Source organism: Grus americana, chromosome 1 (genome assembly GCF_028858705.1).
Source record: "Grus americana isolate bGruAme1 chromosome 1, bGruAme1.mat, whole genome shotgun sequence".
Classification (NCBI taxonomy): Eukaryota; Metazoa; Chordata; class Aves; order Gruiformes; family Gruidae; genus Grus; species Grus americana.
Genome location: NC_072852.1, coordinates 86,954,905 through 86,982,847, shown reverse-complemented (window position 1 = coordinate 86,982,847; position 27,943 = coordinate 86,954,905). Strand labels below are relative to the sequence as shown.

The 27,943-nt window shown below is 50.9% G+C and overlaps 1 protein-coding gene across 3 annotated transcripts; it reads left to right on the top strand.

Moving 5' to 3' along the window:
* Positions 1–230: 230 nt before the first annotated feature.
* ATN1 (atrophin 1) lies at positions 231–27,450 on the top strand. Of its 3 annotated transcripts, none has more exons than XM_054810017.1 (10): positions 231–250; positions 18,351–18,545; positions 18,718–18,855; positions 19,245–19,358; positions 20,665–22,670; positions 22,888–23,110; positions 23,219–23,936; positions 25,213–25,356; positions 25,638–25,818; positions 26,364–27,450. In XM_054810017.1, exons 2-10 carry the CDS (start codon positions 18,468–18,470, stop codon positions 26,395–26,397), a joined length of 3,636 nt encoding a protein of 1,211 aa, XP_054665992.1. In that variant the 5' UTR covers positions 231–250; positions 18,351–18,467; the 3' UTR covers positions 26,398–27,450. The 3 variants fall into 3 exon arrangements, with proteins under 3 accessions (XP_054665992.1, XP_054665983.1, XP_054666002.1); XM_054810008.1 differs by lacking the exon at positions 231–250 and adding an exon at positions 426–723; XM_054810027.1 differs by lacking the exons at positions 231–250; positions 18,351–18,545; positions 18,718–18,855 and having other exon boundaries at positions 19,249–19,362; positions 20,668–22,670.
* The last annotated feature ends 493 nt before the right edge of the window (positions 27,451–27,943 follow it).

Sequence of the window (27,943 nt, the reverse complement as noted above, 5' to 3'; positions counted from 1 at the left end):
CCGGCCCCGACCGGCGGTTGTTCCCCTCTCGTTCGGGTGGCTCGGTCGCTCCGGGCCCGTCCTGCTAAAAACGCTCCCCCGGGTTTTCCCCCTCCCCGGCCTTTGTGCCGGCGCCGGAGCGGGGAGGCGAGAGCCGGGGGAGCGGGGCACGGGGCGCGGCCGGGGCGGGGGCCGGGCTGGCTGCTCGCGCCGCACCCGGGTCTCTTCCCCCGTCCCACGCTCCCCACGGGCCCACTCCCGCCCTCCGCGGGTGGGTTGTGTGTGGGGTGTGTGTGTGCGTGTTTCGCGGGGCCCCCGCGGGGAAGGGAGGCGGGGAGGGGCGGTGGCGAGCGCTGCTGGGGGGTGACAGAGCGGAGGGGCGGGGGAGGGGGGCTTGTTCTGGGCTCTTCGGAAATGGGAGGTGGCTAAGGCGGGCAGCGGTCGGAGCGATGGGAGGGCGGCGGGGCAGAGGCGGCGGCGGCGCCTGAACGCGGGGTGCGCGGCGGGAGAGGGGGCGACAGAGCCGCGGGGCGGGGGGGGCCCCGCTCCCGCCGCACCCCCTCGGAGCCGCTGCCCCCGCCACCGACCGGTTATTCCGGAGACGCGAGAGGAAACGAGGGAGCGCGGAAAAGGAGGAGGGAGGAAAGGGAAAAAAAAGGGGGGGGGGCAGTGTTTAAATCCCTTCCCCCCGCTCCTCGCCGCCTCCATTCCTTCCTTCATTCGACCTCCCCTCCGGAGCCGCCGGTGAGTCCCTCGCCCGCTCACAGCCGCTCCCGCCCCGCTTGTCATTTTCGCCCACTCGCTGCATTCTTCCGCGGGTGTTTTTTTTCCCTCCGGTCTGTCTGCCGGGAGGGGGGTGGGGGAGAGGGGGAACAGTAAAGTTGGGGGGGGGGGGGCGAGGGCGGGATGGCGGTTAACCCCCGCGGCGCTGGGGAAGGGCCCCCGGCGGTGCCTGTCCCGGCGTGGATGCGGCGAGGGGCCGGGAGGTTGCCGGGGCGCCGCGGGTCACGGAGGCTCGGCGGGGCGGGGGCCCCATCCCGCTCCCCGTGGTGGCGGGTCCCGGCAGGGGCTGGGAGCGCGCGTAAATCACCGGGGGGGCGCTGCCCGCCCCAGGCCGTCCGCCCGCCCGGGGCTTGTTTGCCTTGGACGGCGGCGGAGCGCCTTCTCTCCGGAAGGGGGGCGGGCAGGGGGCTCCGCGCCCGCCGCGGGGGTCCCGGGGCGGGGACACCCCCCGCTGCTCGCCCGGCGTGACGTCACCTCCCACGGAGCCCCCCTTCCCTGCAGCAGAAAGTTCGGCGGGGGCAGGGGGGTGAGTGCCCGGCGGCGGGGGGTGCGGGGGGCCGGGGCGAGGCGGGAGTTCCGAGTTCGCGGCCGGCGCGGTGCGGGGAGGAACGCACAACAATGCTGGAGAGGGATCAGCCCGCACGCTGCCTGCCGGGCCGGCTCCCGCGCTGCCGGCCCCCCAAAGCCGCCTCCGAGCGGCCCCCTCCTCCCGGGGAGCCTCGTATTGTCCCCGCTTTCCCAGGTGCGGCTGGGGAGCGGGCAGGAACGTTTGGAAACAACGTTTCCATCGGGATGTGACCCGCCGAGAAGTGTGTTTGGTCCCCCTCCGTTTCTGTGGCAGGCACGGGTGGGATGCTGCCCCTCCCGATGCCACCTTCAACCTGGCGACCTGCTTCAACCTGGCGACCTGCTGCCCTGTCCTCTGAAACGCTGGGTTGCTACCTGGGGACCAGGGAACAGACAAGACCTGTACAGTTGGGTGGCATTGGGATGGCGTTTGCGCTCCCTTTGAGCCGGCTGAGATCCCTCGGTGTGTTGGGCTGGTTGTCCTTTTACTATTTAGGTCTTTTGGAGAAGTGGCATCTGTATTTCCCACGCTGTCCTTCTGGCTGTGCCATCGAGCCGGTGGTGGTTCTGCCCTGCTGTCTTCTGCTGGCCTGTGGCTGCCTCGGCTCTCATTGCCCAGCGAATTGCCGGTTGTATTTTGCCAAGTGGCCGCTGTGCTGTTGAAGTGGCAGCCATTTGGTCACCGTGGCATTACTTTACATGCTGCCTTTGCTTGCTGTTGAGTTCTGCCTTGATAGCTGTTGTATGTTCCTGAAGTTTGAGATGGGCAGTGTCTTTCTTTGGATCTGTCTTAGTGTTACGCCAGTTACTTACAGTAGCCATCCTGGCAAGTAAGAATTTCTATGGCTTTTGTCTGCAGGGTCTGTTTTGCAGTGCTGTGGTTCTTGGGGAGCAGCATGTCCTTACTGAGCTAGCCACTCAAATCTTTTCCTTATCTCTGTATTGGGTGGATTGCATGGGAACCGCTATGCTTTCCAGCATTGAAAAAGTGAGGAGAAAGTAGTGGGCCATTATTCTGAGGTGTGTAGCAGAACAGAGGAGGAGTTGGCAATGCCATTCATTTTGTGTCCACCTGAACGGTGGAGCGTGGTTACAAACCCTGCAGGTATGCTTATGCCTAAAGCTTCAGAGTTCACCCCTGCCTTCCTACCAGAATCAAGGTGTCAGTGCATCAGCCAAATCTGTGCCTGGTTACCTCAGTTTCTTAACCCAAATCCCACAGTTGTTTGAGGTGAAAGCTTGACCCTCCTTTCTTCTAAGGCTGAGGGTATTGTGCATCGCTGCTGTGCTGCACGTGCATCCCTGAGGGGCTGGAGCTCCAAGATCATTACCCATGGATGATACACTTGTAAATGTGAATGGTCAAATTGTTTGTTGGAATGAATTTCATCCTTTTTTCCCTGTTTCTTGGCCAAGATTTTATTTTTACGCTGGTTATTGGTGGCTGTACAACCAATTGTTTGTGTATCTCCCTTATGTCTTGGGAATGATCTGCTCTTTCAAACCAGACTTTTCCAACTGTGATTCATGATGGAGCTTTTCAAGTATGGCCGTTAAGTGAACATATAATACCATGGTTCATGCTGGAAACCATAAAAACCCTCCAAACATTTGAAAATTAAATGTGCAGTGAATCCTAATGAAGAAGATTAACAGGTTTAGCCTGTTGCAATGGCCTGCCTTTACCTCTCTTCACATGCATTTACCACCTCCCCCAGATTTTGCACCCCTTGGATACCTCTGAAGGGTTCTGGTTTTCTCACCTTTAGGTTTGTCTGCACAAGGAATTACAATCAGGTTTCTTGTGGGCAGACTGGTATTCCAAAATAATACTGGGCGTGCAAGGAACTATGATTCTATAGCGTAGCGGGATCACTATACTAAAAGCAACCTGGTCTGTATTTTTCTTCAAGAGGGGGAGCCTTTATTTGTAATTGAAATGAATCAGGCAGGTTTTTGCTCTTTCCAAAGTTCAACCTCTGTCCTTTCTTATATACCTTCCTGATTCCTCCTGGAGCTCTCCCCATGTTCGTCAGTATTTTTCTGGGGGGTGGAGGTGAAGTCGAGGAGAGCAGTCACTGTGGAATACAGAGCTGTGTAGGGAAGGATATTTATTTACCAGATCTGGGGTGTGATACCTTTGCCAATGCCATCTCTGGAGTTGGTCTGAGCATTTGTTCAGCTGTGCCCCTTCTTAAATATGTACCTGAATGTTTACTCAATCTTACATTTTTCTTCTTTAGGTGTCTGCCTTTTCTTCTGAGAACCTGGTTTCTTCCTCTGTCAGGCTGTACCTTCCCCAGTTCTGGTTTTTCTTTCTCTTTTGGACCAAAAGAAAAAAAAAAATTGCCTCCAGTGGATTTTCTGATCTCTTTTTTCCTCCATTAGGAGATGCTATGGAAGTATGAAGTATATTTCCTGCATTTATCACTTCATCTCTTCCATCTGTACTTCTTGAGGACTGTTCCTAGTGAAGTACAGAATAGTAATGTTTTACAAATTTCTTAAAGGCCAGCAGAGAAGGCAACACAAGTTCTGAGTGTGTTTTAAAGTGGAGGCATCTTTGAAAAAGTCATGCTCCTAACCAAGTGAGCTATACCTAGGGTATGTATTTTCTGCAGAATTAATTCATGTGATCACTGCCTGAGTCTGGTCACAGTGGATGGTTTAACGTGAACATGAGATGCTCCATCTCAGTGCCTTGCCTGAGTTCCTGAGGCTGCAGCGGTGGCTAAGATGTGTGTTGCCAGGTTGGCCAGGTGCATGTCCCATTGCTCTTTGTGTCACGCTGAACTGAACACTGGAGAATCTTTCTGTCCTTACAGTCATGTGGTGGGCAATTGTGGGCCCACAACCCATGTCCTCATGAGACGTGTATGGAGAATGAGGGGATGTTTCCAGCTCAGGTGGTTTGAGCTTCACCTCTCTGCCTTAGTCTGGTTGGCTGATTTGGGCTTTGAGCATTTGGGGGTGAGGATTTGGCATACATTAAAAGTTTAACACAGGTCAACTTTGTGAGGAAGAGATCCCTTTAGAAGCATTGCCTTGCTTCCAGTTCTGATAATGCCCCCTGCAGAAATCACTGACAGTCTGTTTTTTGTGTTTGCTGTGGCAGCAAACACTGATTTGTTATTGTCTCCTGAAAAAAAAATCAATGTTTGATTGTTGTGGCTGTATTTTCACCTACAAACCAAAGGGTAACTGCAATATCTTCTCTGAGCAATTTTAGCCAATGATGGTCTGTCTGGGCTTTGCTGAAGAAGAGTAGCTGGTTGCTTTCAATCTTCCTTCATGTCTCCTGATTGTTCATCATAGATCAGTTTAGCTGGAAGATTTTAGTCTGGTAGTTCCCTGCCTTACAAGGCACTTGGTGATGCCCTGTTTCTTCCAGAAGGTCTCTCTGTGTTATAGATCACTTAAGTGAAGGTTGCATTTGAGAAACCTTCATCTCTTTGGACAGCGAATTGGATATACTCTGTGTGTGTATATATATATTTATGTCTGTGTGTATATATCACAATATATATAATAGTCTGTATAACATAATATATCTTATACATAATATCTTACATTAAATTTTATATTGATACATATATTGTAGTGTATTGGATATAAATTGTATCTATAGCATAGTATTTTGGATGTAGTACTGCTTTCTTTCAGGCAGTGCAATAGATGAAGTGATTTTCCTCAGAATTACTTGGAATTTGCCAGACATGTGAAGAGGATCCACCCTTCATGAAGAGTGGTTTATCCAGCCATGATTATCCATCAAGCTTTCCTCATACATTGCTAGACCGCTGCTTTCAAAGTACGTTTTCACCCAGAGCTAGACCCCATCACCTCTTGGCCAACCTCTTGATGACTGCTAATGACTTCAGCATTGAAAAACCTGTTCTGGTCAACTGGCTGAACCTCTCCCCTGCACAGCACATGGCAAGGAATGTCACCTGGTGGTCTTTGCAGAAAATATTAGAGTATTTATTTTAGAATAAATTAAAAAAACCCCACAAAACAAAACACTTGAAGACATCTAGTGATATGCTAGATCCCTATGCAAGTTTTTCAAGTGATTGATTTCTCCCACTTTTCAGATTTTGCACTATTTCTGTGTGGAATTTGTCTAGCTTCATCTAGATTCATTGGGTCTGGGGTCTTTGTCTTGCAGGTTAAAGAGCCCTCTGCTGTCAGAAATCTTCTCCCTTTGTAGTACTCATAGGCCATGGTCAAGTCGCCTTTTAACCTTTTCTCCGAGAAGCTAAATATACTGAGCTTCTTAAGGCTCTTACTGTAAGGGGAAGGAGTTACCAGACGTCCTTCTTGTTCTTTTTTGGAAGCTTTCAATTTGCCAGCATCCTTTTTGCAGTACGCAGGTAAAAACTGCACGCGCTCCTCCCGTAATGGTCTCACCAATCCTATATATAGTCAGGTAAAAATTACGTCTCTATTCCTGCTCCTGAAGAGTATTCCTCTCTTTATGCGCTGGTGGATTTCATTCATTCAGGAATAGCCCCCTTAGAAGTCTCGTGCTGGGAACTCGTGTTCAGTTTGCTATTAGCTGTTAATTACAAGGCCATTTCAGAGCTTCTGTGTGTCCTTGGATCTTCATCCTCAAAAGCTTACTACGTTCTTCTGTTCTTCATGTAAAAATCTTTCATAACTAAAACGTTTGTGTTTCGGCACGACCCTGTTGCAGCAGTAACGCCAACTGGTCTGTGCCAGAGTTTCCATTTCATCATTTACCGTCTCACCTGCCTCAGGACCACCTGCAGACTTTACCCATGTTTCTGCAAACGTTGTTCAGCCGGTGCTTTCACCAGCTACCAACGAATTCCATGATGGGCCACCGTGGGCTCTCAACGGCGAGCTTTGGCGGACTTGGTTTTTGACAGTGGATCCACGTGTGAGGTCTTTTTGCTGGGACAGGTCATGCTTGTGCCATAGCTGTCCACCAAGCTTCAGCCCACGGGTTTTCACATGCTGCTTTGCAGACGGTACCCAAGGCATTAAAAATATCTCGGGCAGTGGTTTCAGTTGCCATCATGCCTTTTCTCCTGGCAGTCCAGTCTGAGCCTGATTTGGGATCAGTCTCTGGGCTCAGGTGCCCGCTTGAGAGGTGGAGGCCTGTGTCTGTGGTCTGTGAGGTAGATTATGTATCTGTAGGTGGTAGCACTTTGGCATAATTGCTTGTTTTGAATTCTCTTGGGATTGGGGAGAATTTTAGATACTTGTGGCTTTTAATCCTTTATTGTATTGTGGCCAGGAAGATCTTGATTTAGCCATAAGCATCATGTTTTCCGATTTCATAAAATCGTAAGAACTAGAGTTGTACTTCATGGCGAACTTGGTGAAGTAGGTAAGACAAAACCTCTCCTTTCTCCCAAGGGTGCTTCAGCACTGGCACAGGCTCCCAGGGCGGCTGGGGAAACTGTTCTCTGAAGTGTTCATGGCATCCTCCTCTAGCTTTGCAGTTTACTCTGAACAGGGGGTTTGGAGACCTCCAGTGATCTCTTCCCATGTAAATCCTCCTGTGACACACCATTGGGTTCCTCTTCCCTTGGCCCTACAGGTGAGGGCAGGATCATCCCAGTTCTGTAGACCAATGAAAAACTGTGGGATCCCAAGCAAGGGAGTGACTCAAAGCTTATTGATGTCTTGGGTCTGCTGTACGATTGTCCTGTGCCAATGTCCCTGGCCCCAATTCACTCCTTTCCTTCTCGATCTGTCTGTCCATCTTCTTCCTGTTCAGGCTCTTGTCCTTTGCACAAATGGCTCTCACATTGGCCTCGCTGTCAGTCGTGAATCCCTAGAAACACAGAATCAAGAGGATGTCCTTGGGTCCCTTTGGGCACCATGCCATCTACTGGCTTTTGCAAACTTAGTGAGGTCTATCTTAATGATTTTCTTTTGCCCCTGTTATGCTCTGTGTCCCTGAGCATTCTGGAAACGGCTTTCTGCACCTTCTTCAATCCCCACCTTCATCTTCCCTGATGTTGGGTAACTGAAGCATTACATGGTCTACCAGAGGATGTCTGACAAGTGCAATGTCCAGTGCCATTAATGCTTTTTCTCATTGCTTAAGAATACCTTGCCTCATGCCTTCAAAATAACAATGGTGCCCATAGCTCCCCTGTGATGAATAAATTCCTCTCCTCAGTCCTTCCTACAGATGAGCAGAAGTTCTTAGGGTGGGTGTGCTTGTTCTTTGCCTTGGTGTATCACTCACCACTTTGTGCTGTTGAACTTGTTAAAAACATGCCAATGACCCTACTAGGTCCATGTAGTCCAGAGTCTGCTGCTCCAGCAGTGGTCACTACCAAATCTCTAGGAAGGAGTATGAATTAAGGCAAACTTATGCGCTGTTTTCCTCTGATGCTCCTATGGCTTCCAGTGGTTTTCAGCGGAGGGACTGCTGTAGCTGGATGTGGTTTCTCACTATTCAGCAAGCACCAGTTACTCTCTCTTGCATGAAACTCTCCAGTCTCCCCTTGAATCCATGCAAACTTCTAGCACCCATAGTGTTCTTTGTTTGGAAATTCTGTAGCCACCCATTTCAAGAAGAATTCTCTCTTTTTGTTAGTTTCAAACTTGTTTCTTTGTGGTGTTATTTGATGGTCCTTATTTCTTATACTGGAAAAGGCAGTGAAAAATCCTTTCCTATGCAACCTCTACTTTTCCTAGATGGTTTTACAGTCCTTGATCGTGTCCTCACTTGGTAACCCTTTTCTCTGGGCAGAGATGTCTAACCCACTCAGTCATGCCTCTTCATTGCCCTTTCTAGTTCCTATGGAGGCAGCACAACTGCATACACACTTCAAGATGTGGGAAAACCATGGGTTTGGGCAAGGACATAACGATATTCCCGGTTTTGTTTTCAGCTCCTTTCTCAGGAGTATCTAGCATGTGGTTTGCTTTCTTGATGGCTGCTGAATGCCAAGGTGACATTTTCATGGATCTGCCTCTCGCATCCCAAGGGTATCACTCTTGACTGGCACTGTTCAGTTTAGAGTCCATCACTTTATATGTGGAGATGGAGTTGTTTTTTTCTCTGTGTGCATTGCTTTGTGTTTATCTAGATTGAAGTTCACGTGCCATCTAATTGCCCAATCACTCCTCTTGGAAAGTCCTTCTACAGTTCTCAGTTAGTTCTCATCCTTGTTGTTACCCTCATTAATTTATTTGTCAGCCACGTTGGCTTCCCTTTGCCCTTTTTCTATATCCATCCTGCTTTTGCTTCTTCAGTGTTTTATTCTCTTAAGTTCTCTCTTAAATCATCATCATCTGCAATACTGACAGTGTCCCCTAACTTAATGCCGTTGGGAGGTAGGACGTTGATCCTTGTGAGGATCCAGCAGGCTTTCTTCCACCTAGCCTGATACTTTCAGCACTTCATTCATTCAGACCCACTTGCAGAGTTTGATCCTTCTGACTTTCTTCTCTACACTCTGACTAGTTTGCCTGGGACTGAGGGCTCTGAGCAGAGTCGTATCCTTGCCCGGACCTTCCTCTGCCAGCTTCAGAACGATTCGGGTCTTGGCAGAAAGGGGTGACCATGCTTTTCACTGGTCTGTTACTGAAGAGAGGGGTGGTGAGGTGGCTGTCCTGACTTTGGATTCAGCTTCTGGTTTCCTGTATTCTTACATATGTCCTGCAGCTGCAAAGTTACCAGCAATCTTCCCCAGTAAAGATTTGCAGCAGAAGTCTGGAACCATGATGAGTTGACAGGTGGATAACTTCCATGTACCAACAGTGAGGAGATATGGTAGGTATGTGGAGTCATGGTCACAAGTTGCAGCTAGGAAATTATGACTGGTAATGGGTGTTTCAGCACTGGAATGGGTGTCTGAGGTCGGCTGGGGAAGCTTCGCTCCTGGAGATGTTCAGGACTTGCCTGGATGAGGCCCTGAGCAACCCCATCTAGATTTGGGGTCAGCCCAGCTGTGAGCAGGAGTTCGGAGCAGAGACCTGCAGAGGTCCCTTCCAGCCGACATCTTCCTTTGAGTCTGGGCAACTAGTCTGCGATGTCTTTGAGTAATTTACTTTGCATTCCTTAGTAAAGGGACATCTATGTATAAAAAGAAGGGTGTTAAGTATTACAATAGACCCTTAAACCCTAACAGCTCCACAGGTAAGGTGTGCTCAGGTGTTGCAAATATAGAAGATGCTGCACTTATTGAATCAGTGAGTATGGAGAGCATGATGTGTCCTTCCTCCGCACCGTGCATCCGTAGGCTTCCATCCCACTCACAGAGGGAGGAGCCCAGTGTGTTGCGTTTTGTGATCCCCCACTGGGCTCTGCCAGCCTGTGTCTTCAAGAGATCCAGAGGCCCTCCTCTGGGGAGATAGAATGATTCTTCTGAGATTTTTAAGTAAATCTGTTACATACTTACAGTCATTTTAGTGTGCCCTCAGGAATCGTTTTACGATTAACGTAACCTTCTTTAGTACATCTAACCTTCATTTAGTGAATCAAACTTTATTTTCAGTTGCGTCTGCAAAAATTAATATCTTCTATGCTGTAAATTAAGCTATTGTTAAATGCATGAATGTTTTTATTATTTATTACCTTGCTTTAGCTCTAATTGTTTTTATTTCACTCTGCTCATCAGAAAATATTTTTTTTCTCAGATACATTTTTCATTGCATGGAGGTTCCAGAATTACAGCTTTCATACTCAAAATAACATTCTTACTCCTCACAGTTGTGCAGAATTAAGAAAACAAAACATTAATATAGACTTAATAAAACGTAAATTGGCTTTATCTCCTAGGACTGCCAGCACTCTGCAAGTTTATTCTTAGTATTCTTATTTGGCACCCTTTCCTGAAATGTGAGCATTTTAATTTTTATTTATTATTTTCCTGGGGAGAAGTGAATTTGTCAACAAGTACTGTTGACAGGTAAGTCAACAAGTACATGTAAGAAAAGGATTAAAAGCTGTTGGTTCAGGTTGAGTCCCTGTTTTGCATGGGAGATATTATTTTAGGCATAGAATCATAGAATCACAGAATGGTTTGGGTTGGAAGGGACCTTCAAAGATCATCCAGCCCCTCTGCCATGAACGGGGACATCTTTCACTAGACCGGGTTGCCCAAAGCCCCATCCAGCCTGACCTTGAACACTTTCAATGATGGGGCATCCACAACTTCTCTGGGCAACCTGTTCCAGTGTCTCACCACCCTCATTGTAAAAAAATTTCTTCCTTATGTCCAGTCTAAACCCTGCTCTATTTCAGTTTAAAACCGTTGTCCTATCACTACAAGCCCCGATAAAAAGTCTTTCTCCAGCTTTCTTGTACGCCCCCTTCGATTACTGGAAGCCTGCTATAAGGTCTCTCCAGAGCCTTCTCTTCTCCAGGCTGAACAACTCCAACTCTCTCAGTCTGTCTTCACAGGAGAGGTGGTCCATCCCTTTAACTGGTTTTTGTGGCCCTCTTCTGGACCTGCTCTAAGGTCCATGTGTCTCTTCTGCTGAGGACCCCAGAGCTGGATGCAGTATTCAGGTGGGGTCTTACGAGAGTGGAGCAGAGAGGCAGAATTTCCTCCCACAGCCTGAGGACCATGCTTCTTTTGATGCAGCCCAGGATACGGTTGGCTTTCTGGGCTGCAAGCACACATTGCCAGCTCACGTCCAAATTTTTGTTCACCAGTACCCCCAAGTCCTCCTTCACAGGGCTGCTCTTAGTCCATTCATCTTCCAGTCTGTACTGATTGTGGGGATTGGCGCAATCCAAGTGCAGGACCTTGCACTTGGCTTTGTTGAACTTCATGAGATTCACATGGGCCCACTTCTCGAGCTTGTCCAGGTCCCTCTGGATGGCATCCTGTCCCTCAAGCATATCAACTCCACCACTTGGTGTCATCTGCAAACTTGCTGAGGGTGCACTCAATCCCACTGTCTATGTCATTGGTGAAGATATTAAATAGTATTGGTCCCAGTATGGACTGCTGAGGGACACCATGCATTACTGGTTTCCACTTGGACATTGAGCTGTTAACTGTAACTCTTGGATATGGCCATCCATCCATCCATCCATCCAATTGCGTATCCGTCAAACCCCTATCTCTACAATTTAGCATCAAGAATGTTGTGGCAGACCATATCAAAGATCTTACAGAAGTCAGGTAGTTGACATCTGTAGCTCTTCCCTTGTCCACTGATGTGGTCACTCCACCGTAAAAGGCCGCTAGATTAGCTAGGCACAATTCGCCCTTGGTGAAGCCATGCTGGCTGTCTCTAATCATCTTCCTGTCTTCCATATGTTTTGACATGTCTTCCAGGAGGATCTGCTCTATGATCTTACCAGGCATGGAGGTGAGGCTGACTGGTCAGTAGTCACCGTAATATAGCACCCTTTTTAGAAAAAGGTGCAATATTCCCTTTTCTCCAGTCACTGGGGACTTTGCCTGACTGCCATGACTTTTCAAATATGATGGGGAGTGGCTTGGCAACTACATCAGCCAATTCCCTCAGGAGCCTGGAATGCATCTCATTGGGTCCCATGGGCTGAAGGAGGGTAGATTTACATTAGGTATTAGGAAAAAAATTCTCTATGGGGGTGGTGAGGCACTGGAACAGGTTGCCCAAGGAGGTTGTGGCAGCCCCATCCCTGGAAGTGTTTAAGGCCAGGTTGGATGGGGCTTTGGGCAACCTGGTCTAGTGGAGGGTGTCCCTGCCCATGGCAGGGGGGTTGGAACTAGATGGGCTTTAAGGTCCCTTCCAACCCAGGCCATTCTGTGTGATTCTATGACTTGTGTATGTTCAGGTTCCTCAGGTGTTCTTGAACCTCATCTTCTCTTACATACATGGGTAGATGTAAATCAAGAGGGTTCATTCATCTTGTGTATTAAAGTGCGTGTAGTTTGCCCATCAGTACAGAATTAAGTTTCTGAAAGTGTATTTAAACATTTCATAGTGACCCATTTTATGCAATATTTTGAAGATGAAAGACTCCAATGAAATTCCAGTACATTGCCAATATAAAATCAATTTACTGATAGAAAATTACAAAAATTGACAACTGTCACTGTTGTTATACTGAGCTTGTATATTTTAATTTCTGAGCAGTAACAGCAGTTTTCACTTCGGTTGCAGATGGTTGTTTCCTGGCATTTCTGTCTTAAGCTTTCTGTGTAACACCGTGCTGCCAAGCCTCCTTAATGGGGCAGGTCTCAGCCCTTCCTGGCTGCGTCCGACGGCTGCTGGTGGTCGGATGCTCCTGTCACAGGTGCAGTGTTGGGGGGCTGCAGAGGACAGGGAGGGGTGTGCTCTGATTGTGGGGTGTGTGCTTGCAGTGGTGCAGGAGTAGCCCATGGGAGCCGGACGAGCAGGTGGAGAAAGCTTTAGCTGGCACTCAACTGCCTTCAGCCTGTACTCATGAGTATTCAGTCCCCTAGCAAACTTCATCTACTGGGTAGGCAAGAGTTTCAAGGGGAGTATGATTATTGGAACCAGGTCTACAGTCTTATTCCTTGATTAATCCACCTTCCAGCCTGAGTTCACAGCCCCTGCATCCAGCCAGTATTGTAATTATTTTGTAGGAGACCGATATAAGCCTGTGTTTCAAAACTACCTTTCATTTGGTGTTGCATAAATATATTTCTTCTTAATAAAATTTACTGAGTAAAAAAAATTTGCAAGTCATGGGAATAGTCACGCCCAAGATGGTATTAGCCGCAAGTATTTGCCCACTGCCATCTTGGTACTCAACCATTTTGGCATCCTAATCCCTTTGCTCACACAATCGTTCTCCCTTTCACAGTAATGTCATGCTCAATCATAAGACTGATGTTAAGGCTGTGACATGCAACCTGAACCATGACCTATTCATTTATTGCTGTCTAACACTAAACACAACCCCCTTCCCCTTCCTTCCCTCCCTGTCTCCACTGTGCCCTATAGAAAGACACCAGGGTTGAAACATGAAGTCAGGTACTTAGCCATTGGGAAATGTTGTACTTCAGGTTGTCTGATTGCAATATTTCGGACAAAACTTCATGTTTTCAAGATACTACACAGTTGCTAACTCCAATTAAATTTCTGGGAATTTTCCTTTCATTTTATAAATGAGGGAAATGGAGATGGGAATTAAAAATGTATTGCCTGTGACCATCATTCACTGAGCAGTATATATAAATATGCCAACTTCTGACTTGTCACCCATGGTGCATGTCCCCTGGCTGTACTGTTCTGGTGGGCACTTATTTCTGAGTGATCTTTACCTGTCGAGAGGGATCCATTGGTTATCATCCCATCATACTTTCAGGACACTTTCCAGCGTCTGCAATGTGTTAGAAAGCAGCTGTGTTTGTTTCGCCGCCCTGCTTCCTCCCTCCAGTGCTAACCCGTCGTCCCTTTGCAGAAGGGGGAAGAACCAGGATGGGAACAGAGCTAATGAATTGCAGAGAAACAGACTCAGTTTAATTCTCACATCTTCTGACTTCTAAATCCCTGCCTTTGCAAGCCAAATGCCTTTGATTTCACTTAGGATTTTGGATGTAGTTCCTACATTTCAAAAAATGACTTAAGGAATAGTCACTGTATACTTTCAACAGTTCCCAACCAAAGAAAACAAGAGGTTTGAACTTCAGAACATCTGTACTTAGACTAAAGGAAGAAGTGACTCCTTGCTCCAAGCTTATTTTCCATGGACTGGCATCTAGTGGAAGATAATGCTGGCTGCATTTATAGTAACAGTACTGCTGCACAGCACTGGCTGTCCATTACCATGATGTTCCTTCCTACGGTCTTTGGTCCGTGCCAAGGAGCGCTCTCCCAGATGATGCCTGAGCTTGGTTTAGGAGTTAGTGTAGGACCATGCCACTTGCCAGTGGCCCAGGTTAGATGTGTCCGTCCCCTTTTGGAGGGTGCGAGAATTTTGCCATCCAGTGCAAGCTGCGTAATGCCAATCACCCCAGGACCAGAGAACAGGCACTGTTTTATTTAAAAGTACAGATGCTGTCGAATGGTCCCTTCTTGCAGCATTTGTGGTCCTGATGAGTGGCAGAGTTTTTAATTCATTTCTTTTTTGAGACTGAATAATCTGACCGTGCACCTTGACATCTTTGCACTCGGTGCCTCCAACTAGGTATATGGCCTACCAAAGGCAATGCCTAGGCAGAGCCTCGGCGGAGAGAGGAAGCTAAATCTGTGCTGTTCCCCTCCACCCCCAAATCATCACTGGCTACCTCAGGTGGAACTTGTGTATCACGTACCATAGTCACGTTCTGCCTGCTGTGCCTCCCCTCCTGCTTGGACCAGGTCTGAATCCACCTGAGATTACTGGGATATTGCAGTCAGAAAAGATCAGGAGTAGTAGATAATAAAACCAAGTAGATGTTTTTTTGGTGGGTTTTTTTTGTTTGTTTGTATGTTGGTTTTTTTTCCCCAAGTGAGGAGTAATACAAAAGAATATGAAGACACCATGGTAACTATTGACAACCGAGTACCAGCAGTTGTATTTTAGTAAGGACTGAATCGGGCCTTCAGTGTCTGCTAGCTAAAGAAATGCTGCTGAAGTAATGGTGGTGTTCACTCTTCTTAATCGGCATGGATGCTGGGAGCTTTCAGCTCTCCCTTCTCCTGTCACTGGCCCCAGGGAGGGCTAGCTGGGCCTCAGCTGGCTTTTAACCTTCTCAAGCAGACCGGAGCCCTGGACTCGGGCTGCCCGTCCTGGAGTTTGCTCTGCCATTGAGCACCAGCCGAAGTGACAAAACTCTTCAGCCCTCCGTGGATTTGGAGGTACCCCCCAGGCTTCCCTGTCTCACTGGAAATTGCCTCCCTGCTGTTGGGACATGTGCTGGGTGTACCTGTGTCTGCAGCCCCAGTATGTGCTAGCCTTTGGTGTGCAGGACTCATCTGTCATTTACAGTCCCGGCCAAGCCCCTAAACACCATCCCAGACATTTTGGTCTCATTCCCGTTTCCTCTGCTTCTCTTGCCATCTAGGAAAGTTTATTTTCTCAGACCCTCAATCTAGCATGTAAATGCCATCCTGAGCCAAGGACAAACATTCACCCAGCTTTCTAAGAGAGACCAATGGTGTAAAGTAGGTAAAACTTGAGTCCATCTCATTTGAGATGGACTTGATTACAGTTTTGTTGCCCATGAAGAGTTGCTCCACACTACAGCCTGCATCCTTCAATAGAAGGAGAACTGGAGCCCATGATCTCCTGGCTGCCGATGCAGGACAGTCCACCTTTGGCAAGGAGAATTACTTGAAGCCGGGGAGGAGGAGGAGTGGGATCCATTTTGGATTCCACATGGGGATGCCTGTTGAGTGTGCGCTGCTCGCAGGAGACTGCACCAGGGCTTACATGAGAACATGGAGGGGTTTGGGCAGTAAGCCAAACCAAGCTGGGTTGTATGAAACACAGACAGAAAATAGCAATTCGCAATGCCTCGTAACTCAATCAAACCTGTAAAGGGCTTCACAGGGCCAGGAAAAGGTTATCCCTTCGACAGCAGCCCTGCCAAATGTCTCATTTCCTTTCCAAAACCACAGAGCCCTAAGAACTCTTCAGAGACATTTACAGGGATCTTCGGTGAGGGGAAGGGTTAGGTGTAACTTTGTTAATTGTCAAGGCTCACATTGCAAGCTTTTATTTCATAGATGTTAAAATTAGAAGGCAGTGTTGTGATCCTCTTGTCTGGCCTCTGACATAACAGTTGCTGTACTGAGCCTAATAATGTGTGCATCAATTCTGTTGTATATTTTAGAAAAGTCTTCGCTCTCTAAGTGATAGAAACTTCTGCCCCAGTGGTTAATTTCTGGCTTTGTTTGGTACTGCATATTCAGCGGTTGACATAAGTACCGATTTGGTATTTCTTTTAAAAAGGGAAGTTTCAGTATGTGGTTGGCTGCATATTATTTCTCTGACTTACTTCTCTGGAAAGATGACCTGTCATTACAGGGTTACTGGAAAGCTGAAGAGAGACCTGTGCATTATGATGTTCGGTTCTTTGGTGTGGGAGGTGTGGGTGGCATCCCTATTGAATGTAAAGAGCAGTGACATATTGGTAATGTGCTGTCGCTGCTTCTGTGTGTTCAGAGCTGAGCTAATACTTGAAGGTTGCCAACGTGGCATGCGTTGAAGTTGAGTTAAATTAGGATCGCCTTACAATGTTTGTTTCATGTAAGAAATGTTAATTCTAGATGCTTATCTAGAATAGCATCAGTGTAACTGGCTGAATTAGCAACTAAAGGCCAAAGTATGACAGAAATGTAAGGCTGTAAAATGTGTCAGCTGGTAGGGATTAGGAGAATGCTCTGCCTCCATTAGGTCAGTTGTAAACCATCATGAGCTATTTTTCTATTAAAGAAGAGGTCTCAGTTAATGAATTGTTGTGTGTGGGAATTAATGCTGGATGAGTCCCCTGTGGTTTTCATGATGAGGGTCAAATAAAATATTAATGAAATTAAAGCAAACAATCCCCTGCTCTTCCCAAGTACCTTCCGGATGGGTTTCTCTAAGCATTGGTCAGGGAAGATGTGGAGCCTCACAAGAGACAGGCCAGTGTCATTGCTCCCTTTTCACATGTAGGGAGATGGAGGCGGTGGAAACCAGTGACTCCAGGGCCATACAGCCCAGCGGCAGGTCTGCACAGGAGGTCCAGGAGTTCTTCTGTCTTGTACCTTTGCTCTCATCCGTGGTTTCAGCTCCTGTCTCAGAGCAATGAAAGTGCATTCAGACTGCTCATGCACTGGCTGGCTGGAAGCTGATCTTTCCAGGTCTGGGATGGCCTTTAGGAGTCCCAAATCTCAAGTCTTATACTTATTCACAGAACTTCCCCATGCTTCCGGATCATAAAATATAACCCAGTAGATGTGGATCTTTTCTTCTGATGCCTCATCCACAGGACATGTTTCCTTGCCTTGCAGATTGTCCATTCCAGAGGCCAAGTATAGGAGCTCGAATGACAGGCTGGGGAAGGACAATCTCTTTTTGGTTATACCTGTGTGGTACAGTGCAGTGCAAAAGATCTTGAGCCAGATGGAGCCAAGCAAACTAGCTTCAGGAGCAGCATCCCTGAATCACTTCAGTCCAGTTCCTAGACTCTCAGTCCAGTTCCTAGGCTCTCAGTCCAGTTCCCAGGCTAACACAATCATGGTGCTTTCATATTCCAAACTGGGAACTGTGTGGCATAACAGGATGTTAAATATCTACGGTGCTTTTGGACATAGCACAAAGCTGTGAATTTATTCAGAGGGAGCTCAGAAATCTTCCCTGCTGCAAAGTCTAAGGGTGTACTCTGCATCTCTGGGCATGACTCTTACGTGGTACACTGAGCAGCAGTCTAGTGTATGGAGGAGGAAACCTAGGCAGGCATTCCAAGCTAAACAGAGTTGATTTTGTTTGTGTCATGCAAAATCAAAGCTAAATGCATTTTCTCGCAGCTATTTGTGTACCTTGGACACTGAACAGCCTAAGCAAGACTTGTCACATTTTCTGCATAACATGCTAGTGCACATATACATATGCTCTGGGGAAGGCAGGGCTGTGTTATACCCCTTCAGCAAAGGCCACTGAAGGCTCATTATACAGAGCTAGCTAATGACAGCACATGGCTGGTTAAGGGTAGTGTAACTTACTGCACTGACAACAAGTGGAACTTATGAAGTCAGAAAAGTTGTCATTAGGAACATTTATAGCACTTTCCCATTATTTTTCCCCCTCTCTCTCTGAAGATCAAATTAACAAGGAAATGGAAACACTAAAATTATTTCAGAGGACAATCAACATACTGATAACCATTCCTCCCTGCTTCCTGAAAAAAATTGGAGGACTGCCTACCTCCCATCGTGTGGGCATCACTCCTAGAAATTGGAAATCAGATGTGACAGTGGCCCAAATCTTTTCCCTTCTGATAAGTTTGTTGCATTTTTGGTAAAGATCCTTGCATCTGTAAAAAATAATTAAGGGAACAGAAATAATTTTGTCATATTTCTATAGCAGATCACAAAAAGATGTCTCACACTCCACTCACTCTTTGTACTCTCTCATCTCCTTGTCTGCCTTTCAGGATTCACTGGGACCTTGTTGCATTGCTGGTGTAAGCCCCCCCTTCCAGAAGAACTGCTCTTGCCCATCTCCGCCTCCCCGGGAACAGCCGAAGGGGGGTGCGGAGTGATAATAATTTATGTTTTCATCAAATCGGGCCAAGGAGAATGGGGGTCCCACACCCAAAAGAATGAAGACACGACAGAACAAGGACTCAGTACGTGAGATGGGAAGGGAGGTGTGGGTTGGGACTGAGGCTCAGAGCAAAGCTCGTGGATATGAGTTTGGTGTAGTGGTGTCCCAGGGGTTCAGGGGCTTTGGAAGACTGGGGACAGGGCAGGAGTGGAGGGAGATGCAAAGCAGGACTGATCCAGTGATCGCTCTCGTAGATGTCAATGCGGAGTGGACGGAAGAAAGAGACTCCAGGGCCCCGAGAGGAGCTCAGGTCACGGGGTCGAGCTTCCCCCGGGGGCATCAGCACATCCAGCAGTGATGGCAAGGCTGAGAAATCCCGACAAGCGACAAAGGTAGTATAAGCTAGTACATGAATGTGGGGTGCCCGAGAACTGCCCAGACTGGGTAGGATGTGTTTAGGGATCCAGGGATGCAGACCAGAAGGGATTCACTGAGGAACTCATGCTGGGTTCCTAGCTGTCTGGAATGGGTGGGATCCCTCTTTACTTTCATCCTCAGCATCTTGCACTTCCCATCATCTCCCAAGAACTGTTCTTCTGTCTTACTAGCCCTTTTTAGTGCTAATTTTTGCCACATTCTGGCTCAGTGTTGCACTGCTAAGCTCTTCAGCACATGTGCTGTGGTGGCTGTGTCTCACTTGCTGCAGTCTGTGAAGGTCTGGCAGGGTGGGAAGTTTCCCCTTGACCCTCCCACCTCCCTGTTCTCCTTCTCTTCCTTGCAGAAAGGCCGGGTGGAGGAATCCTGCACCCCCAAGGGCAACAAGCAGGGCCGAACAGAAGAGATCTCAGAGAGTGAAGGGGAGGACACCAACGCTCCCAAAAAAACCAAAACCGAGGTGAGTTGTCCCTGCTGTGATTGCTGGCATATCCTAGGTCCCATTGCCTACCTGTGCTGCTCACAACCACCTGGCTGGAAGTTCCTGCTGCTTGGGAGCCCTGACACCTAGGGTTTTGCACTGCAAAAATGCCACCAGGAGTGACAACTGAGCAGATGGAAGCTCTCCGTCTCTTTTGCCTTGTCTGCAGGGGACTCTGCCACACTCTTGGAGCTGGGCAGGTGCCCTGCCTTTCCCGGCTCAGTGGCATGAGCCTGGCTCCTGGCACCAGTCAGGTTAGACTCAGCCTCTTTTGCTCTCCCAAAGCAGTGTGAAACAGAGGTTCTTAAGTCATGATGGGGTCTGGGTGATGGTTGTGCAAAACCTGCTCACGCACACGCTCTGCATAGTTGTGACAGGGCTTTTCCGCAATGCCAACAGCACTGGGCTGGATCGATGGTCAGATGGTTGGAGGAAGACTCTTGCACTTCTTGGTTCCCTGTTAGCCTGTCCAGGGAACTCACCTTAAGGGCCTGCAAACACGAGGATATTTGCCCGCGTTATGAGGTCATTGTAATTAAACCACTATGGTTACACCTATGTAATTTCTCCATGGGCATGCTCCGTTCAGCTCAACAGTGATCTTTTTTTTCAGTTTAGCCTCTCTTGTAAGCCCCGAGGCTCAAGAGTGGCACTTGTTAATTGTGCATGCTAACTGTTGAATCACCAGTGCTTCATTGCCCAAGGCGAGAGGTGGTGGGGAGAAGCAGGGACTGGGAAGTGCAGGGGGACATCGGGAGGTAAGGAGTGGGGCAGCCGGAGCCTCCTCTGATGCTCAGGGCCGGGGGGCTGGAGGGGAGCGGGTCTCGCCAAGGGAGAGCCCCGCAGGGATCAGACGAGCAATTCTGGGTCTGGGGGCTGTGCTGGGCGCAGTGGTGCGTGCTGCTCCATGCCACCTGGTGGTAGCACTGAATCATACCTTGGCTAACAGCCCATTGCTGGTGGTGGTGGTGCTAGCACCTTTCGTATCTACTCGCCCTCAACCTTGTCTGAAACAGTTCCCTGCCCTCCATCTCTGCCTCTGTACACAAGGTGCCCATTGTTACCTCCTCCCTGAGTGTGTGATGCTCATGAAGGACCTGAGAGCACTGAAGTTGCTCAAAGGGGAGGCAGGAAGGCTGGTGTTAGTTATACCTTGCCAGACAATGTCTCCTGTGGGGTTTTCTAGTGCTGGCAAAGAAAGGTCAGAAAGCAAGTTCTCTGGGAACTTGAAAAGTTTTGTGCGTGGCCTGGGAGGCCACATAACATCTCCTTTTTCCTACTTCAGGAGCTGCCCTGCCCTCCATCCCCATCCGATGTTGACAGCCTCGATGGCCACAGCTTCAACGATGAGATGAGCAGTGATCCACGGGACATTGACCAGGATAACAGGAGCACATCACCCAGCGTCTACAGCCCTGGCAGCGTGGAGAATGACTCTGACTCTTCCTCCGTGCTGTCCCAGGGGCCGTCTCACTCCTACCACCACCCTCCGCTCTTCCCCCAGAGCCCGCCGGTAGCTCCCCCTCCCGACAGCCTGGCCCGTCCACCCGAGCCCAGCTTTGGGCTCCCGGGCGAGGTGCACTCCCAGGGGCCCCCCCCGGGGAGCTACCACTCCCAGCTGGAGGGCCAGGCCTCCCGCATTTTCCAGGCTCAAGCCCCACAGACACCAGCCTCCTCCTCCTCTGCTGTTGCTGCTCCTTCCGCTCCCCCTTCCTCTTCCTCCTCCTCTTCCTCCACTTCCTCCTCTTCCTCCTCCTCCACCCATGCTCCACTTTACCCTACGGCCAATGTGGTCCAAGTTGGGGCCAAAATAGCCAGTGGAGTCGGGGGGCTCCCAGCACCAGGGGGTCGCGAGCAGACCCTCAGCACCAAGCACAATCCACCACCCACCACCCCCATCTCGCTGGCATCGGTGGTTGGGGGGCTCCCTCCTCAAAAGACACCCCCAGCCAACCCTCCGGCCGCCCCCCCGGCTTCGGCCCCTTCCTTCCCCCATGTCTCCGCCAATCTGCCTCCCCCACCAGCCCTGCGCCCGCTCAACAATGCGGTAGCTGCCTCCAGTTCCCCAGGGATGGTGGGGCAGGCCCTGAGCGGCCACCTTTCCTCACCCCATGGGATGGGACAGGACAAGGCACCAGCCCTGGCCCCCTCTCGCTACCCCTATGCCCCGCCGCCGCTGCCGCCCTCCAGCTCCTCATCCCAGTACCCGCAGGCCTCCCCGGCCCAGCCCCTGCCCAGTTACAGTGCCTCCTATGGCCACTCCTTCCCCCCACCCAGCGGCCTCTCTGTGTCTAGCCAGCCCCCCAAATACACCCAGCCCTCCCTGCCCTCCCAGCCAGTATGGAGCCAGGGGCCTCCCCCCTACAGCCGCCCCTTAGGCAATGCTGGCTCCCACCCTGCAGCCCCCTTTCCTGGCCAGCCCCCCCATCACCAGCAGCCGCCCCAGCAGCACCACCATGGCCATGGGAGCGGCGGGGGAGTCTCCCCGGCAGCCACAGCTCCACCCCAGCCCCCCGGGGGTTACCCCCACGGCCTGGAGTCAAACAGCCATCACCCTTCCCATGCCACCTACGGGCTGCGCCTCTATCCTCCCCACAGCCAGGCTGCTTACAGCCAGGCTCCCTCAGCTGCTGCCGCAGCCCCCTCTTCCTCCTCTTCCTCCTCCTCTTCCTCTTCCTCCTCATCCTCCTCTGCTGCCTCTTCCCAGGGAAGCTACCCCAGCATGTGCTCTCACCCCCCAGGGCAGAGTCCTGCCACCTACACCTTCCCCCCGCCGCCACCCCCCTCCCCTGCCCATGGGGCCGGCCCTCCGGTCACCTCTGCTGCCACCACCCTCTCCACTGTCATTGCCACCATGGCCTCCCCCTCCGTTGCCCCCTACAAGACTGTCTCGCCCCCGGTACCCCCCTCAGCCGTGGCCCCCTACGGGAAGCGGGCTGCTTCCCCTGTCCCCACCTTCCAGCCCCCAGCCCCCTACAAGCCAGGCTCGCCCCCCGCTTCCTCAGCCGCCCCTTTCCGAGCAGCCACCCCTCCTGGCTACCGAGTGGCCTCCTCCCCTGTGGCAGGGGGCTACAAAGCCGCCTCACCCGCTCCCTCTGCCCCACCACCCCTGCCAGGAAGCATGGCTGCCCCGGCCCCACCCCCACCCCCACTCCCCCTCAGCGCCGCGCAGATCAAGCAGGAGCCGTCGGAGGAGTACGAGCCTCCCGAGAGCCCTGTGCCGCCTGCTCGCAGCCCCTCGCCACCCCCCAAAGTGGTGGATGTGCCGAGCCATGCCAGCCAGTCAGCCAGGTGAGGGGCAGCTGGTGGGGGAGTCCCCAGGCTGGGGAGGGACATATGAGGCAGGGAAGGGGAGGTCGCCCTAAGCGTGGGGCACAGCTGCACCCTTTTGCCTTCTACATGATGCTCTTCCCTTTCCCACAGTGCTGGGCTTGGCTTTGCCTGCCCCTGTCCCCATCCATGCCCTCCAGCCCTTTCTGTGCTGACAGGCTTCACCTTTTGCCCCCAGATTCAACAAACACCTGGACCGTGGCTTCAACTCCTGCTCCCGCACAGATCTGTACTTCGTGCCCCTCGACGGCTCCAAGCTGGCCAAGAAGAGGGCAGACTTGGTGGAGAAAGTGCGGCGAGAGGCTGAGCAGAAGGCGCGGGAAGAGAAGGAGCGGGAACGGGAACGGGAGCGGGAGAAGGAGCGGGAGCGGGAGAAGGAGCGGGAGCTGGAGAGGAGCGTGGTAGGTCTGGAGGTCCCACTGCCGCAGCACAGATGGGGCAGATGCTCCAGGACCCCCTTGGCTGCTTGCTGGTGGGACTCTGACACTGGTGTCTCTGCTCTCTTACAGAAGATGGCCCAGGAGGGCCGGCCAGTTGAGTGCTCATCCCTTGGGCCGGTTCCTCACCGTCCCTCCTTTGAACAGGGCAGTGCTGTAGCGACTGTTCCCCCGTACCTGGGCCCTGACACCCCTGCTCTGCGCACCCTCAGCGAATATGCGCGGCCCCACGTCATGTCCCCCAGCAACCGCAACCACCCTTTCTACGTGCCGCTGGGTGCGGTTGACCCAGGCTTGCTGGGGTACAATGTGCCGGCCATCTACAGCAGTGATCCAGCGACACGGGAGCGAGAGCTGAGGGAGCGGGAAGCCCGTGAACGAGACCTGAGGGACCGGGACCTGCGTGAACGTCTCAAGCCTGGCTTTGAAGTCAAACCAGCCGAGTTGGAGCAGCTCCATGCCGTGCCAGCTGCTGCTATGGATCCGTTCCCACGTCATGGCGGGCTGAGTCTGCAGACAGCCCCCGGCCTTCATCCCGCTTTTCCCTTCCACCCAGGGCTGGGCCACTTGGAGCGGGAGAGGCTGGCGCTGGCTGCTGGCCCGACTCTTCGTCCCGACATGTCCTACGCCGAGCGCTTGGCAGCTGAGCGCCAGCACGCTGAGCGGGTGGCTGCTCTCAGCAATGACCCTCTGGCTCGGCTGCAGATGCTCAATGTGACACCTCACCATCATCAGCATTCCCACATCCACTCCCACCTCCATCTCCACCAGCAGGATGCCATACATGCAGGTAAGGACCCCATGGTGGTGGTGCCCTGCACAAAGCTCTGCTCTCCCTCCTCCTGCACCCTCCTTGCGTTCCCTCCCTCTGGCCCTGGGGAAGCCCAGAAGCTGCCGAGACTAGAGGTTGAAGCTCCAGATCTGCCTCTTCAGCCAGAAGAGGTCAACATCATGGTCATTCAGCCTTGCCCTGGCTCCCATCCCACCAAGGACACTGACATCTGTTGCAAGTATTGGGGCATTTGTGAGTTCACTGCTTAGTGGTGAGCAGAGATGTTTGCACCACGGCCTTCAGTTCTGGATCTCTGGGGACGCAATATGAGTGCTGGGGTCCCAGTGGCTACCAAGGTGGTAGTCCTGTGGACAGCATCCCTCACACTGTGGTCTGCAGAGGGAGTGGGAGCCCTGCTGACAATTTCGTTGGTATCCTTAGGACTAATGAAATGTTGATTCTCTAGTTTGCTCCTATGGCTCTTGCTGCAGATGGTGGGAGAGAAGATGGGCTAATTGTAAGGAACTGGAGGCTGCTGTCCTTCAGAATTGAGTGGTGGTTCCTTCCATTTCCACATCCCACAGGAAAACAAAAAAGTTTAGGGATGAAAATCTCAGGGAAACAAAGCCTAAACTACAATAAAATAGGAAAAAAGAGCTGTGCCTGCTCAGGTATGGTGAGCAGTCAGTGGGATCTGGTGGCAGAGTCACAGACAGACAAACACACTCTACTACTCAAGAGATGGCATCAGGTACAAATGAATGTCCATTTTCCCCCATGCTCCATTGCTGGGCACCTCCAGCCAGCACCGGCAGAGAGTCCAAAACACTGGAAAGAGCAGTTTTTCATATAAATAGTACCTTGCATTTCAGCCTTAGATAGCACTTACAAACTTGAGTGCCTGGCACTGAGCAGCTGTGCTGGATGAGACCTGGAAATGGAAGCACCCAATATGAGCATGCACATGAATGACAGCCATGGTGGGCAGATAGGCACAATACTGGGTACAGACATGATTGCAGAGCAGGTCCTTGCAGAATTGACTTTAAGGAGCAGTACTTCTCCCTGAGGAGTTTAGGGACAGAGCTATGCCAGACTAGTTCATGTGAAATTCAGTGCAGGCAAAAAGAGTAACACTCAGAAGGACATGGTACTGCATTTGTCTAGCCTTGAAATCTCTATCCCTAACACACACCGACCCTCTCCATGTCTCTCTTGTTGTGCTTTGTGCCTTTCTCCATGTTACATCTTACAAAGCACGGGATAATTATCTTGTGATATCTTTTCTTCCCAGCCTCAGCCTCTGTTCACCCTCTTATCGACCCACTCGCCTCGGGATCACACCTCACCCGGATACCGTACCCAGCTGGAACCATCCCCAACCCTCTCCTGCCTCACCCTCTGCATGAGAATGAAGTGCTGCGCCACCAGCTTTTTGGTAAGGGTGCTCACAGGGACTGCTGGTTTCCTCTGAAGAGCATCAGCAGGGCTCCAAGGGGCAACGTGGTCATGGGGGGGTCACAGGACCAAACTGAGGTCTATTGAACAGAGCTCCAGCATGGCATAGGACAGGCCTACGCTCTCAGGGGATGAGCAAATCCTGCACATGGGCAAGCCTGGGAAATGGAGTGCAGTAGCGTCTCAACTGAGCTTTGGGGCCATGGGTGAGGATGGAGCTGTTATGTTAATGTGTTTATTCTGTTTTGTCTTTGGCTGCAGCTGCACCCTACAGGGACCTGCCAGGCTCTCTCTCCGCGCCCATGTCAGCAGCACATCAGCTCCAGGCCATGCACGCACAGTCAGCTGAGCTGCAGCGCCTGGCTCTGGAACAGCAGCAGTGGCTTCACGCCCATCACCCTCTGCATGGTGTGCCACTCCCGACGCAGGAGGATTACTACAGGTGCATGGACCTGCTCTCCCCCACAGCGTGGGGCGAGCAGACTGCTCTGTCCTCACAAGTACACCTCTGGGCCCAGCCTTGGCCTGGGGCTGGCAGAGATGGTGGGGACAGGGGAGGGTTGTCCCTGAAGTGGGTGACTCGGGCTGAGCCCACAGCTGTGGGTTGGCCACCAGGAAGGTCGTTCTTGGCAAGTGGCTAATCTTGTGTGGGGTCCCACCTCCTCTGCTCTGGGGTTGGGGGTAAACTCGTGTGTTTTGCACATGCTACTACAGTCATGACTAACTGATAACCCTGCCAAAATACCAAACATTCGCAAGGGTTGGATGATTTTGCCAAGACAGGGCTTTCACAAGTGCCTGGGGAAACACATTGGGAAAGAGAGACCTGCAATGTTGTACATTTTTGATAGCATTTCGTACGTCCAAGATTTGCAAAACTTTAGAAGCCAGCTGTGTCGTGCGGGACTAGAATAACAAAATGCAGTGGTAGATATTAAATTCCCTTTTTCTCTCTCACAATCACCTTGTTCCTCTTCTTTATCCTAGTCACCTGAAGAAAGAAAGTGACAAACCCCTTTAAATGGACTCCTACTGTCAACGTGACATCATCATGTCTTTCTCTCAAGAGGAGCAATCAACCAAATCCTGGGGGAGGGGAAGCTGCAGAGTTGACCCATCCTGATCCCACCACGCAGTAGAGTGCAAGACAAGACGGGCCAAAAAGTAACGGGATGGCATCCTGGGAGCAGAAAGTGGAGGAGAGAAAACGGGGAGGGACTGCAACACCACTAACGGACATGAAACGATCGGTACGTGATTTCAGCAGAGCTCTGAAGAAAATGGAATTGGCATTGCACAGAGCTCAAAAAGACAAAGACTGATGAGAATACAGGATGATAGCTGCTCCATCCTTTGTTTTGGGGGAACAGTTGCATTAAATATAAAGTGCAGAGCATTACAGGACTTCATGTACACAACGCTGCTGCCTTTTCTGCTTCTGCGAGGAGAAGGTGTGGCCAAGAAGTAACTTAACACCCAGCAGTCTTTTTTCAAGATGCTTCCTCACACCCCACCCCCCTTTAGGTGTAAGATACTGCTTAGTGATACAGAGAAGCAACGTGGAACTTTTTCAGATTAGCCAGAGCGGCTTCCCATTTTCCAACATCCCTTCAGATGCAAACAAAGCATTACGGGACCCCTTCGAAAGTGGCCGCTCCTGCCTGCAGAGGGACTGGTCCCAGCCATCAGGGTGCAAAGCACCGCAAGACTGTTTGCAAGATGGTGGCTGTGCTTTCCCACGGCTGACTGGAACGGGCATGGCTACGAGGTGCAAAGCACCAGGAGACTCTTTTCAAGACTGCAATCACCACCATGACCCCTTTGAGCCCCATGGGGAGAGCTGATGTGGCTGAACGTACTGCGTCCTGGGACTGTCTTTTAAGATGGTGGCTGCCCCTTTCCCCTCACCCATTCTAATTGATGTACTTTAACTCATGCACATCCTATTAGACGTGGCAGTTTTATGTAGCAACTTGTGACTCCCTTGCCCCCGCGTGCGTGTCTGATTTCACAGTTGTATCTCTCAATTGGTCCCCATATATATATTTACTTAACCATTAAAAGGAAAAGAAAACCAACAACCCAGCTATGGAAAAACACCCAAACAAAGTTCCCCACGCACTCCCAAGCCCCAACACACATTCTAATAATTTATATATATAAATATATATATGAAGCTCTTAAAAAAGAAAAAAAAAACCCAAACAAAAAAACCACCCTTCCAGAAACAGACTGCATTGTGTTCATTTATTTTTACCGGGCCCAGGAGGTGACCTGGCCATGCAGGGCCGCAGTGAGCGGCTCTCCTCGGGAGTGGGCAGAAACACACACTCTCCAGGCGGGGAGGCGGTGCAGTAAAAACCAGGGCTGCCGAGAAGGGCCGGGGAGCTGGTGCGGGCCGCGGGGCTGCTGGCAGCGAGCACCGCCTCAGGGCACGCCGCGGAGGAGCCAGCCGGGGGGCAGGGCCCTGCAAGGGCCCCGCCGGCGGGCACTGACCGGGGCCGGGCGCGACGGCAGGAGCGCCCGCCCCCGACCGACGGGGACCGCTCCTCCTGCAGGCAGCCCCG